The 14,934-nt window shown below is 33.2% G+C and overlaps 1 protein-coding gene across 1 annotated transcript; it reads left to right on the top strand.

Annotated features, from left to right (window-relative positions):
* Window positions 1-3,696: 3,696 nt before the first annotated feature.
* LOC125842300 (SH3 domain-containing protein 1-like) lies at window positions 3,697-11,948 on the top strand. The gene is made up of 10 exons (XM_049521582.1): window positions 3,697-4,169; window positions 6,878-6,991; window positions 7,656-7,725; window positions 7,811-7,959; window positions 8,801-8,902; window positions 9,140-9,334; window positions 10,698-10,760; window positions 10,925-11,059; window positions 11,176-11,250; window positions 11,662-11,948. The coding sequence occupies exons 1-10, from the start codon at window positions 4,110-4,112 to the stop codon at window positions 11,785-11,787; spliced, it is 1,089 nt and encodes a 362-aa protein (XP_049377539.1). The 5' UTR covers window positions 3,697-4,109; the 3' UTR covers window positions 11,788-11,948.
* Window positions 11,949-14,934: the final 2,986 nt, after the last annotated feature.

Raw genomic sequence — 14,934 nt, 5'->3', positions numbered from 1 at the left:
GTGTGAGGGAAAAGATCAACCCACACGAAAAGAACTCACATACCTATTAGGGATCACTCCCGACGATAATCCACGACGAAAACTTGTTGATCTCCTTTCTCCTCTTTCTTCTCTTCTTCTTCTTCTCCTTCTTCTCTTCTTCACTCTCAAGAACCCTAACTCTTTCTCTTTCAAAATGGGACAAAATGATCCAAAGATCAGCCTAATACAACAATATGAGCTCAAAAGAAATGATTTGTGAAAAGACCAAAATGCCCTTAAATTTCCGGACGGATTTCCCTTCCAACTGCCCAACTTCTAAAGGGTATAACTCCCTCATACGAACTCAGAATCAAGCAAACTTGGTGGCGTTGGAAAGGTCATTCCACGAGCTTTGCAACCATAACTGGAACTACTCCTAACTTATCCTGAGCTAGGAGTTACGACTACTCAAAGTTGGCCAAAAACTCATTTTTTTTCTATACTTAACCAAATTTCCAGATTTTTTTCATTTTTTTTCCAAAAATGACTATTTCCAAATTTCAAGCTCCTTCAAAGCCACTTCAAATTGTCGGATGTTACATGATCGAGATAGAGAAAAGAGTTGAGTATGTTGTATCTTAATTAAAACTGAGATACATAGATATACATTTACACAATCTTCTCTTTTTTTTTGAAATTACAATAGTCTCTCACCTATTTTTCTCATTCTCGCGCAAAAATTCAGATATTAGGTTTGAAATTGAAAATAGATACACAAATACATATTGTATCATCCCAAATTAAAATGATAAATACAGTATGTATCATTTTTATGATTACACAAATAAAAAAAAAATTGGTACAGTGCTAGAATATTGTATCAAACTTGAAATAAATATGTAAATACAGTTGTTTCTAATGATAGTTGTATTGGTTTTTTTTTTATACGCTGATCCATTTTTTAAAGGAAAAATTGTACATAATGGCAAACTATTAATTCAAATTAAATGGTATAACCACGCTTTGATTTAATTGTGCCCTGTAGCAAACTGTTTACCAATCGCTTCTCTTCCTCAAACTCTCGCTCGCTACTCTCCCTCTCTCGCCCGCCTCTCTCGTTTTATACAAACAGAAATGTATAAATTGTATTTCTGCTTGTATAAAGCGAGAGAAAATTGTATATACACATGCAAATACATATATTTTTGTCCTATACACTTATAATTATACAATACAAATATTCCCTTGTCCAGTTCTCTTTTGTTTTTCTCTCTTTCTCGCTTTATACAAACACAAATTATACAAAATACAATGTATAATTTATGTTTGTATAAAGTGAGAGAGAGAACGATATTTGATATACAAACGTTTTATTTCGATTCAATTGTATACAAATTCAAATTTTATACAGATATACAAACACATAAAATCAAATTGAGAGACTCTCAACGATTTATACAAACGAGAGGCTGACAATTTATACAAATGGCCTGCCAGCGAAATTATACAAATCTGAAAAGGAGCCAACAAATTATACAATTGTTTTTTTTGTATATATGTATAGCAAAATAGCCTAGTCATAGCACGTTTGCTATGGAGCGCAATTATGCAAATTTTTCTATAGCATACAAATATGAATTTTGTGTTTGCTATATGTGAAAGTTGCTCTTTTTTAAAACACTTATACTATTTTTTATACATAAATATAATTGATTGTATCAATTGAAAAAAGATATAGTTTGATGATATGTGTATCTTTTTATATACAAATATAATTTTTCAAACATAGATACACTTGGTTATATTAATCCAAGAAGAAGAGAAGATTTCTACATTGAATAACAAATCAAGAACCTATAATGGAAAATTGATAACGCTAATTCAACAACAAAAATGAATCAACAATCAATAGCTACCCAGAAAATAATTAAGACCTAGAACCAAAGATGTATATAGAAATAATTCAGATAAATCCTTTATGTAATTTCGTATTAATATAGAAAATACAAAAGGAAAAGAAGAAATATTCACTCAATTAATTGTAGAGAGGGCGAGAAGGAAACATGGAAGGAGGGGGGGGGGGGGGGGGGGGGGGNAGGGCGGCAGGCAAGAGGGGAGAGATTTTCTATAAAACCTTAGCTATGTTAGAGAATCTTTTGAAAGTGTTGCTAGATTATGAATATATAACAACTATGTTTATTTAATTATGTAGTTTTTCCTTCGCATAAATGCCCTAAAACGGGTGCTCTTTAATTTTGGGCTTCTTGAGTAATTGTACAAGTGACAACAAATACTTTCAAATAAAATGATCGTATGTATATGCAATATATCGATATTGTATAAATAGTTATGTAATGTGTTAATATTGTGTGAACAATATATAATCATGCATATATGAGGTATAAATATGTATCACATGTGTATACAACCATATCTACTTATACAGTATTTACACAACTACAACAAAATGCATTTTTCTCAACGAACTGATTGTTTTTTAATATCGAACAATTTAAATCTCCTCTAAACAATCTCAAAATTTAGATATGATTTCCTCTCTCGATGTTTGAAGTCTTTTGATATATTATTCACTCTAAATTATTCACATTTGCAACAGATCAAATTTTAAAATTTGAACTTTGAAACTCTTCAATTATGAATTAACCTATTTTTAAGTGAACATGAATATTCAATATTAAAATTTTAGTCTAAGCTTTGGAGCTCTTCAATGATGAAATATTGAACTATTTTTTTGGTGATATAAATTAAATCTCTAATATTATGAGAATATTATTATTATGATTTTTTACGTACATAATTAGATTAAGATGTGTATTGTGTCAATTAGTCAAAAATCAAATGCAATATTTCTATCAAATGCAACCCTATATGAAGCCTCACTTTCACATCGGTTTCATACATTACGTAATTGAATTTGCATTTCAATTATTTTGTCTTTGTGTCGATTTTACTCAATTTGAAAATCTTTAAATTGCAGGGTGTGCCTTCAAATTTTTGACTTAGTGTTAACTCTAATGTGGATCTTGTCAATCAAAACTATGTAATCCGCAAATAACATAAACCGTGATACCTCTTTTTGAATTTTTCGTGGCGTCATCAAAACAAATAAAAACGGACTAAGAATTAATCCTTAATACAATTCTATTGCAATTAGAAATTAAAGTGTTTTGAGTCTCCCGTTAATCTATCATATATGTCTTTGATTGCCATAGTAAACACTATATATACTCCTTTAACCTCCAAGTATCTTCATAAAACCTTAATTGAGACTTTGTAAAAACAACAAAAAGGACAAGCAATCAAACAAAAACCTTAAACTATCCACCAAGATACAATAAAGAAAATATAAAGGAGAAAAATAAAATGAAGTGTTACATGCCATATCCTAGACTAGAAAGGTGCAAATAAGTCACACACTCTCACATTGTTCGCAAAAGCAAATCCAAATAACTAGAATGTTTGAGATACATTGCAAGCCAATAATTCAAGAAATGATTCAAATTTAAAAGAAGAAAAAAAGTCACATATTTACATTGTTTTAAAATTTCTCACTTGATATTTAGAATCTATATTGAAATCCTCGTGCATTGTAGGACTCATTTTGATTGACATTCCTAACATAATTTTTTTTTTCGTACCTAAAATTCAAATCAAGATCTTAATTAAAGAAAGATGGACAACCTATGTTGGTCACACATTCACACTCTAATACAGTCAGGCTTGTACTTAAAAAAACAAAGAAAACTTGTATTTCTGTCTGTTTTCCACTATCTTCCTCCCTTTTCAACACATCCACTATTCTTCTTCCTCTGGCGTTTCAACTTTCATTTTGTGCAGAAACAGTAACCGACACTTTTTCTCCTATGTCCCATAGCCTTTTTATATTTCTTTCTAACCACGCTTTCTATTTTCTTATTATTGGTTCTTGCTCTCCTGGTATGTTTTGTTCCTGTTCCTAACCTTACCTGTAACAATAAAAAAGAAAGATAGATTCTCCTTCTCCAAGAAAAAGGGGAAACTCCATGTATGTAAAGCACCTTTCTTTGGTTACCTTTTGCTTGATTTTAAGTGGGTCTGCATCAAGATTTTGAATTTATTCTTTGGGGAAGAACTGGGAAGGACCTAATATGGAGGCTATAAAGAAACAAGCGACTAAATTGAGGGAGCAAGTGGCTAAGCAACAGCAGGTTTGGTTTTTATGTACTTTGATACAGTGATGTATTTGTTTTTTTTAAGTATTTGGTAGGAGAAGTGACAAGTTACCAATTTTTTTTAGGATTAGAGACAAGTTGAGATAAGTTTTAATCAATTAGCATAGTTGTTACTTGTTTATTTGGATAAAGATTGCATTTTTATTAATATTATTGCTTATTGTGAGTTACTATATTGTTTGATTATTGGGGTTTGAAGTTTATTTGGAGTCTCTTGGAATTTGTTCTACAGTATATGGACTTTGAGTAGTAGTTTGAACAATGGAACCTAAAGTAGCCCTGGGAGGATTTATTGCGCTTTGTATTCCTTTGTCCTTGGGATGTATATGCCGCTGAACATAAGGATGGATGACAAGTCTACCATCAATTAGAAAAGTTGTGTGATGCATGTAGCTAGACAATAACAATCTTGTGCTACCAATGAATAACAAGCCACTAGAACCGGAGAAAAGTAAACTTAACTAAAGTTTATCCTAGCGGTGAGGAACCGCAATCTCCAACCATAAGTTTGTGGGTTCAGTCCAACAAGGGAGTGAAGTAGGAAAGGGCCATTGTTACTCTCCCCGCTAGGGGTTTTCAGGGGTGGAGGTTCACCCTATATAAAAAGGGTGATTCTCCTGACAAACTTCGGAGCTATGTTGTCAACCAATTCCCTAGAGCATGTTCTAAAGATGGTAAATTTGATTTTCCCCTTAAGTTAATAGGAAATAATAAAGAAGAGTCCCTTGAATGTCCATTTTTGGCGGAAGAAATGCCTGCAAGAACCTTCCATATTAATGAAGTAACAACTCCCACTCGAGAAGGCCTCATGAATGTGGCTTTTGAATCGATTGTATTTTTGAGCTTAGCTATTGCCAAAGCATCAACCAGAAACCCTCTTGTGAAAATCTTAGGGCCACTGTTGGGTGGTGGTGAAAACTGAGTTCCTGATAGCACTCTTGTGGGTATGAGTGATGGCAATTGACCAAAACTGGGAGACAATCTTTTGTCGTCCTTGTCTGGCTAATGTGTACTCATGCTTGACAAATGTTGCTAACGTGAACCCATCTGCTATGATGTGTTACATTTGTATCCCTATGACTTGTTCTCCACGATTGAATACAATCACTTGGAATCCAAGGAATGGACACCTTTGCCATTTGCTAACACTTTCTTTATTTTTATTTCTTTGGAGCAAGTAATAAGAGGTGATGGGAAATGAGGCAACATATTGATTTCATTTGGCAAAGTATTATTCTTCTCCTCCTGTTGCTTGGTACAGCTGGAAAAAAGTAAATAGACACCTATATTCACCTTTTCTTTCAGCAGAACCCCACCCGCTAGCTCCTTTTCCCTTTAACTTTGTACTTCCTACCTTAAAGCCTTAGTTAGGTCCTTAACAGTGGGTGTAAGCCCCGAAAGCCTTTTGCGATGTTGGTAGGGCAAGAGGCGCTTAGACCCAAGAATAGGATTGTTGAAGCTCCTCAATTTCCTGCAAATTGGACATTGAGCTTTTGGTATATGTGTCCAGAGGCTAATATTCTACAAAGAAAGGAGGGGAAAAGGCAGACCAAGCAAAGATCCTACTCTTAGAAAGAGGAATAAATCATTTTCCTGTATGCACACTAGATGTATATGTAATTCGATAACAATTTGTTGTTTTCCATTTTAAGTTGGAACATGTGACCTTGCTTATATACTAAATGAAAATTCGAAATAATACAACAAGCAGTTTTTATTTGACAAAGGTTAAGTAATGAAATAGATAGAATCCTATGCAGAAATGGGTTTATTACATGAAGGTAGTGTTACTAGCATATCTTGTGCTGGTTGCTGTTAGCAATCTATCTTTCTTGACTTATCGATGAATCTGAGGAGATGGCCTGAACATGACAAATGGGCTGATTGTTACTGTATCAGCACCATTAATTCAACTTCCCCCTGTAAGTTATAGTACATGTATATCCAGTTCTCCAAGGTGCATCTTTAGGTGTCACAACAGTTGAATTTAATTAGTGGTTCATGCCTGCGAATTTAACCTCTAGCTGGTATGAGAATGCAACAAGAAGCTGTTCTCGGCTACTTTCCAGCATCATGTCGTCAACTTAATCTATAATACAATATTTCATTGGATCAATTTGAAATTATTATATTTATAAGTTTCTGTATCTCATATTTCTCTTTTCTGTAATGTTTCGGTCGGAAAAGAGTTACTTGTGAGTTCTACTTCCTGTTCCTGCTGATCTAGTCTATGATTGTGATTTCCATGATAAAATCTGAAACAATTTTTCAAATCACAACTGAAACAATAATGAAATGTGAAAGTCGATGTACTGTAATTGTTAGATGCAAGTAGAAAGATGCCCTTCTTCAGGGAATCTTCCAAGATAACAAGGGAACCTTACTCCTGGATCATCTCTCTGGTCTTGTAATTTTTAGAGTTTTGAAGAAATTGAGTTGGACGATAAATAAGAAGGGCTAAAATGGAGATGACTAAAATGACTTTGACTAGTAAGGTTATTCCATAAGTAGCTGACCCAAATACTTGACTCAAGGTCAACATTAAAGGAGTAAATCCAAAACTTGTGAGATCATATACTTGGGTCAAACTTGTATGGTAATCACTAAAACATGAGTTCAATGAAGATATTTTATGATGGTTCTTGACTTCTATCTGAAAGAGCTCATATTCTTCTTGTTATTAGGCTATTTTGAGACAACTGGGGCACTTGGGCCATGAATCTGTGATGGTCGATGAAGCAGAACTGGAGATTCATCAGCGACTTCAGGAATTATATATGTCTACAAGGGCTGCAAAGGTATAACACCAATACAACTTTGTTAACAATTTTCTGTCTATTAGGATAGTCCTCAAACTCAAAGAAGTGAATTGCGTTCAATAGAGATTTGTTAAAACCAGGCCCAATTATGTGTATTCCTAATCCTAAATTCAATGTAGGTAGAGATCCATATGTAAATATAGTATCTATTTCGATAGGACTGAATGACTATAATGAGAATGCATATAACCCTATTTTGGCTTCGTTCGATATGGAATCAACTTGATCATCAAATTAGAAGTTCATAACCTTGGCCATTCCCAATTTTACGTGGAGCAGATCTACTAATTCTTTGATTCCAGTTAGTAAGAGGATTTTGAACACTCATTAAAACAATTCTATTAAGAATGTCCTTTTGTTAACATCATATGGATCTTTCTTGCAAGGAAAAATCTAACTTGCTGCATAACCCTTCGGGGTGGCCCAGTGGTTTGGGCTTGGGACTTCCATGTTGGAGGTCTTGCCAGCGAAAGCAAGGGGTTTGCCTTCTGGGTCGAGCTCGTCGCACCGGGCCTATGTGGTTTGCGAACTATTGCATAGGAGCGGGGGTTTTACCCTGTGCGCACCCAAAGGGTAGCAGCTGCGGATTTCCCTTGTCATAAAAAGAAATAAAAAATCTAACTTGTTGCATTGTGTTTAACAGCATTTCCAGAGAGATATTGTTCGTGGTGTAGAAGGATATATATCAACAAGTAAAAAACAAGTGGAAATAGGTCTGTGGACCTCCATTCATATCTTATGTTGCTTCAGTTATTTAGCATGTATATGGAAGTGTCAGCTTTCAACTTGATCTTGCAGCTAGAAAGTTGGTGGACAATTGTTATAAATATGGGAGTGAGATTCAAAATGGTCCTTCTACCTTGCCAAAGGTTGCCGTGGAATTTGGTACTTCACATGCTGCAATGGAAGATCAAAAGGAAATTATGCTTGGAGTTCTTGGATCACAGGTTAGATCTATGCTGTTTAGCTTTACAGTCATATGCATTCCCAATGGTATACCACACAAAGAAAAGGATATTTACATTATGGAGATTGAAGGTCACATGATGAAGGTCATTATTGTATGTCTCTACCTTACCATTTTGCTCCATTTCTTGCAACGGGAGTTGTGATGTGCTGCTGATTGCAGAGGCATTGCGGCGATCAGAAGCTTGCCTAATGTATGAAGATATGGTCTACCTATTTTTGTGGGAGACAAAATACTTTCTGATTTATAGATACACAAAATAATGCTTGATAGTTTAGAAGAAAAAATGTGTAGAGACCAACCAGGCAACATAAAACAAACACAGGCATGCATAAGGTCCAAAACAATGCACTTCTCACTCTTTGTGCAATAAAAAAAAATAATGCATCAGTAAGATATAAGTTCTAATCATTTTTGAAAAACATAATGCATTATGTGCCGTGGCAGAATTTTGATCTGAAGCGCAAGGCTATCTGTTTCTGATGTCTAAATAACACAACAAGAACGAGTAGTTAGGTATCTCTCTGACATATCATATGATGCATTAAAGTATGTCAAGCACATATATTCACTTATGATGAGAGCATTTTATCTGGGTTCTTTGAACGGTTAAATTTGGGGCGAGATATTTCACTCTTGACAGGTTAAAACTTGCAAATGGTATAACTTGATGAATCTTTTGCTAGTATTATGCCTAGTGCAGTTGAGTATTTCTTTCTTGATTCTTGATGAGTCTATGATGTGACAGACACGTAGTGGCTGTGGCCATTTCTTGGTTCATAGAGTACATAGTGTTTGATCATTTTTCCTTTTAGCTGTAGGTTTGTGAGCCGTTGAGAGCATCAATACATGGTGCTCCTTTAGAAGATGCTCGCCATTTGACTCACAGTTATGACAGAATGCGCCAGGAGTTTGAATCTCAGGTATCTTTCAAGCTTCAATTTTTTCCCTTTACGACTGTGTTGGGGGTTGGGCTCACGTAAAAGGCTGTTTATTAAAAGAAAATAAAGCAAGTAAAAGTTAGAAAACAAAGAAATTGTACCCCTTCAATCAGCATATCTCTACACCCTTTTCAAGGAGGTAGTAATCTATTCTATATCAGGTTGCATCATGTCAGGCAAGAAATCTGGCAGTTCTAAGTGGATTCCCGCTCTTTTCAGGCTACTGAAGTAATAAGACGTCAATCAAAGTTTAGAGAAGCTTCTACTGAAAGCTTGGCAAAGCTTAAAAATGCAGAAACAAGATTGTCGGAGCTCAAATCTTCAGTGTTGGTTCTTGGCAAAGAAGCAACTGATGCCATGTTATCTGTAGAGGAGGAGCAACAGCAGATTACTTTCCAAAAGCTTCTTACCATGGTATTTCTGGTTTCTCTTTGTTCATTCAATTCGTATGCATGTTATGCTTGTAGAAGAATCATGATTGGTCTTGGTGTTGCATTGATTGGCTATTTGGTTTAGTAATTTGCAAATTTTGTTTCCCAAAGTAACTTTACTGCGCTGATGTACAAGTGGAGATTGTTACATTTTAAAACTATTACGTGTACATCAAGTTGTTAAACATCTTGATTTATCCTTAAAGAAAGACAAACTGGTTATTGGAAACAGAATGGTGACAGAATTCCACTTTTTGAGATATACTTTCAGAAGAATCAGAACAGTGAATTTTACCACTTTTTAGGACATAACTTGTTCTGACATCACGATTTGTGTTAGACTAAAATTTTAACTGCTTAGTCAAAATGACCTTAAATTGAATAATTTTTGGAATTGTAGTTGCTAACTTCAGTCATTTGAAATAAAAGAACACCATGTACGTAGAAACTTCATAGTCTACCGCAAGTATATAGTTAAAAACGCTTCTCATGATGGAGGAAACAACAACATACCCAGTGTAATCCCACCATGATGGAGGAAACACAGTTATAAATAGTAGCCTACGTCATTATCTCCGAAGTTGCAGGAAAAGTCTCAAACCTGCTAGTATCTTCGGATATCTTTTGGAGGTAAGGTCATGGGAGTTGCTGATCCATCTAAATTTAATGATGCACCCCTATACTATTGTGATGACAATGCAGCTATTGAATTAAAGTCATGTTAGTGATTGATTTAGTAATATCAAAGTTAATGTAGCACAGGGAAAATACTAAATTAGCTAATGCAGCATTTGGAATAACAGGATCATAATACTAGTTCTTGTAAATGTAGAAAGTAATTCTATTTTGTTATAAATACCAGTAGCTGAGGGTCAAATGGTCAAGTAACTCAAATATCTGGAATTACCTAGGCATAATGGGGTCATAATCAAAATTTCCCTTCAATTCTGCATATGTTAAATAAATGAATATTCTGTATGTAATGCTTTGCGCCTTTTTCATTATATCCGCTTGACTGATCATTTGTTAATTGGAGATCCCTATGTTCTTAGTTATTTTGTTTAGCTTGAGAACTCCTAGGTTATTGCTTTCTGCTTTTCTTCCCTATTAATAAATGTTAATACTAAGATCTTCCATTAGAAGTAAAAAAAAAAAACGTTCATGGCAGACTTGCTTTTTCATTTTATTACTTAGTGCAAGAAGTCTAGAACACTTTGGTGAAGTTCAATTTTTTTCTGCTTCCTGTTAAAACTACTTCCTTGTTTACACCATTTTTGTCTCAGCATGGATCACTTCCAATTGTAATCTATGTGATTGTTTTATCTAAAAATGATTTTAGCTTGCAGGTCGATGCTGAAAGATCGTATCATCAGAATGTTGTTTCCATTTTGGAGAAGTTGCACTCTGAGGTCTATAGATTCAAACCTTTTATTTCCTTCTAGTCATTAGAATAAAACTATTCTATCGGGATTTTCTGTTTTCTACAAGGGATAGAATCGTAAACTTCAACTTTGAGACAATGAGATAAAAAAAGATGGACACTAATATTTAACATTTTTTTCCTTGGGGTTAGATGCTTGTAGAAGAGCAATTAAGTGAGTCATCTCCACAATCTTCAAATTCGCCGAGAGTTTTGCATGATACAACTTCAAACGGAACTGAACATCCAGCAGCTGAGGATAAAAGTCCTACCTATTTTATTGCCAAGGTTAGGACTCTTAAAGGGTCGGCATATTTACTTCTACATATTATTCCGTTTTCCTGAAAATCTAGATCTTTCGGTATTCGTCTCAATATTCCTTCATCTCCTCGATTCTTTGGTAGGTCATGCACTCTTTTGATGCCCAAGCAGATGGCGAGCTAAGTCTAGAGGTTGGCGATTATGCGGTAGTCCGGCAGGTATTTATCTTCATTTCCTAGTTAAGCAATAGACAGTCTCTATGCAATAATTACACGTCTTATTTTGTGTGTTTTGGTTGCGTAAATTGACATTTTCTGAAGTACCTTGACGGTATTTACACCAGCTTAAGAACTTCCGATTAGGATCCAAATCTTGAATACTTATTTCTCCATGTTATGTTCATAATCCCCAAGTGCGAGCTTACAATTCTTTTGCAATGTTGTATGCTCAATCCTTGTTAACTGTTTTGTTGCATTTCTTTGTTCTATTGAGAACTTTTCTGGAGGTATATTGTTAGTTAACAAATAGATGTTTATCAAGGTGATAGAACGATACAATCACTTAGTAAGCAAAATAAGTTGCATTCTAACGAAACTGCATATCGTTCTTGTTTAATGTGGTAACTATAGGTAGCTCCAAATGGATGGTCTGAAGGAGAGTGCAACGGCAAGTCAGGTTGGTTCCCCTCCGCGTATGCTGTAAAGTCAGACGAAGTAGTAGCAAGCAAAATGGTGGAAACGGATACCACACCATAAGATAAAACACCAACCTGTCATGCTACCTTTATATAAAACTTCTGTTTTTTTGTTGTAAATTTCCCCTTGTATAGGTGTTTGAAGAGTTTCTCATTTTGCTTCTTTTTTTTCCCTTGTTGTAAATGCATCAAAGCTTATAATCAAGTTTATTATATTGTTGATGAGGCAATTTTGATACAGGAAAATGCATTATTTACACTTGTAATTAATAAGGAGCAAAAAACCTAAGTATACAAATTAAGTACCTTAATTACTGCTATATAGCAATTGTTTTTTGTTGCCTATATAGTAATAGTTTTTTTTTAAAAAAAGAAGATTTTATATTAATTCAAATAGTTAGCCACGATTTCTCATATTTCCTGATTTTCTTCAATTCTTTGATCTTTCACGATTTACTCAAATTTGCTATACATTCTCTCTCATCAAAAAAAGTTTTTTTTAACAAAAAGAAAACTCTCTTCCTATTGATTCTGATTGATTGTTCATGGATTCTAATTTTTCAATTCTAATTCAACACAACGGACGATGGGACGCATCATGTATTTGTGATAAATCATTATTGAATTGATGTTTTTTGCGTGTTTATTTTAATTATTTTATATAATATATTTGAGTCTTTTTTTCATGATCTATTATGTTGGGTGTATGTTTTTGTGTTACAATATGAATTAAGGTCGTTTAAAAATCCCTTTATAGATTGAATTTGGATATATTGACTTATTGAGTGCACTTGAATATTTTTATATAGTTGATTAGTGCACTTGAATATCATTTTGGTCGTATATCTAAACACCAACTTTCATGCTAATATTTGGGTACATGTATTGGTGTAGGTAATATTCTGAATTTGGTTGTTTATAGATAACAAAATTAGTTCTTATTGATTTGTGATGGTATATTTCATACAAAAAAACTAATTTAGGTCGTCAACCATCATTTGGTTTAATTTGTAGGGTTTTGTGGATTAGTATTAAAAACATATTTCGTGTAATTCTGATTAGGTAAATGATTTGGTGAAGTGGCTTTTTTAAACAATAAATTTGATTAATTATTTTGGTAGATTAATGTGTGTAATTGATAGTATACATGGTGTAGATTGTCTACTTTATTTCGTTTATTAAACACCATAATTTGAAATTTCTTGTATAATATTAGGCGTAATTGATTAGTGCACTTGGGATGTTCCATTGCATATTCTGGAAGAGGTAATGTTATCACCAATTACAAGAAAGCAACCAGGCAGACCACCAAATAATGATCGCAAGAAGGGATTCAACGAAGGAAAGTGCAAGAGGAGTAAAGTCACTTGTAGTAAATGTGGTACACTCGGACATAACAAGAAGACTTGCTCCAAATTTGTGCATGAGAACTAGTATTGGTGTATTTTTTTTAATTTTTTTCTATTTTACATAAAAACTTATGCAGTTGAACCTTTTTGGTTTTTGACGAACTTCGAATGTTTTTTATTAATGTTAATTGCACTTTAATCCAACATTAATTAATGTTTATTGTTTGATTCGTATTACTGGTGTATTAATCGTTATATGATTACTAGTTATTATTGATGGTTGAGTGTTTGATAATGTATAAAATTACCTTTTAATAGACAAATTTATATAAGTAACTGATACTTAAAGACTGATATATATGGTTATGAATTAGAAATAATTTTTTAGCAACAAAATGTGTGATTTACGCAATATTGGTGTAATCATCGTAATAACGTTGGTGATTGCATGTTAGTTTAATACATTAGTGTTTTCTGGTGAAAATGCAATACCAATGTTCATAATAATTTGTGGTATATAATAGCTTGATGTCTGTAATATTTATCACCATTCAACGATGAATGTATAGTTTTATAAAACACCTAATTAACTTGAAAAAAGTAGTTTGACATCGCAATGAAACACAACACACAATATATACACAAACATTATATGTGTTTGTCAGTTAAATGATATATAAGCACCAATACTGATAGATTTTAATCATATTAGAGTGATATTCACAAATATTCATATAAAAAGTGGTATTCAATGATTGAATTGTTGGTATTATATAACAACATCACACATTGAATCTGGAAATAACTACTTAACTAAAAATGTTGTACGACGTGTCCATGTTTGACACCACAATGAAACATAATATTTTGACAAACTATATACATACCGTTAAAAGTATTGGTATAATAATCACCAAACATTCAAATCTCACACAATGGAACTATAAACAACTAATAAACTTAAAAAAAGGTAGTTTTACACCACATAAAACACAACATTTTGACAATATGTTGTCAAATAACTTAACACACATAAGCACCAAAACAAGTCGAAAATGTCAATTAAAGTGTTGCCCAAAAGTATGACAAAAACATTTTAAATAACTAAATTCAAAAAAATAAATTTAAATTGTCTTAAAGGAATATGCTCTTTTTTAATCATTCCCCTTCCGGCTGAACTGATGACCTTTTGCAGTTGATTCACATTCACTAACAATACCAATATCAATTTTCCTCTTTCCATAGTCCCAAAGTAATGCTCTGTATCTTAATCGAAGATTTTCATAATAAAAAATTGACAGTGATATGTTCATATCTCCTCGACAAACATACTCAATAAATGCACAAGTAAACAGATCACAATCACTACAAAAAGTAAGATAATATGTAAGAATTAGAACATTTTTTTAGTACCAACCTAATAAAATATAATACAATATACTTATTTTGATTCATCAATTGTTGTGGAATATTTTCACGCTTGTCATATATATGCCATGGATCTCCAACAGCTTTGTTGGCATAATGTACATTCGTGTTCCAGTCTAAGTTAACAATGACATAACTTAGTTGACAGAAGTTAACAATGGTGAAAGGATGGTGAAATGGATGGTCGAAAATTAATTATTTTGTTATGTTGGTAATTTAAAAACTAGGTTTGTAATTAAATAGAAATATGTAGACATTTTGTTAATTAAAATCTTAAGTAGTATATTATTGTAATTTTTACATTAAAGGGTAAACATTATGACTAATTCTAGATCTTAATCCCATCTTGTCGTTGGTCCTCACCCCCCAACCTGAACCTCCCCCTACTAACATGTCAACTCAAACGATGTCAATATAGAATAATTAGCAAA

The sequence above is a fragment of the Solanum stenotomum genome, chromosome 10 (genome assembly GCF_019186545.1).
Source record: "Solanum stenotomum isolate F172 chromosome 10, ASM1918654v1, whole genome shotgun sequence".
Classification (NCBI taxonomy): Eukaryota; Viridiplantae; Streptophyta; class Magnoliopsida; order Solanales; family Solanaceae; genus Solanum; species Solanum stenotomum.
Note: the sequence above shows the minus strand (reverse complement) of the source record. Positions and strands in the feature narration are given on the sequence as shown.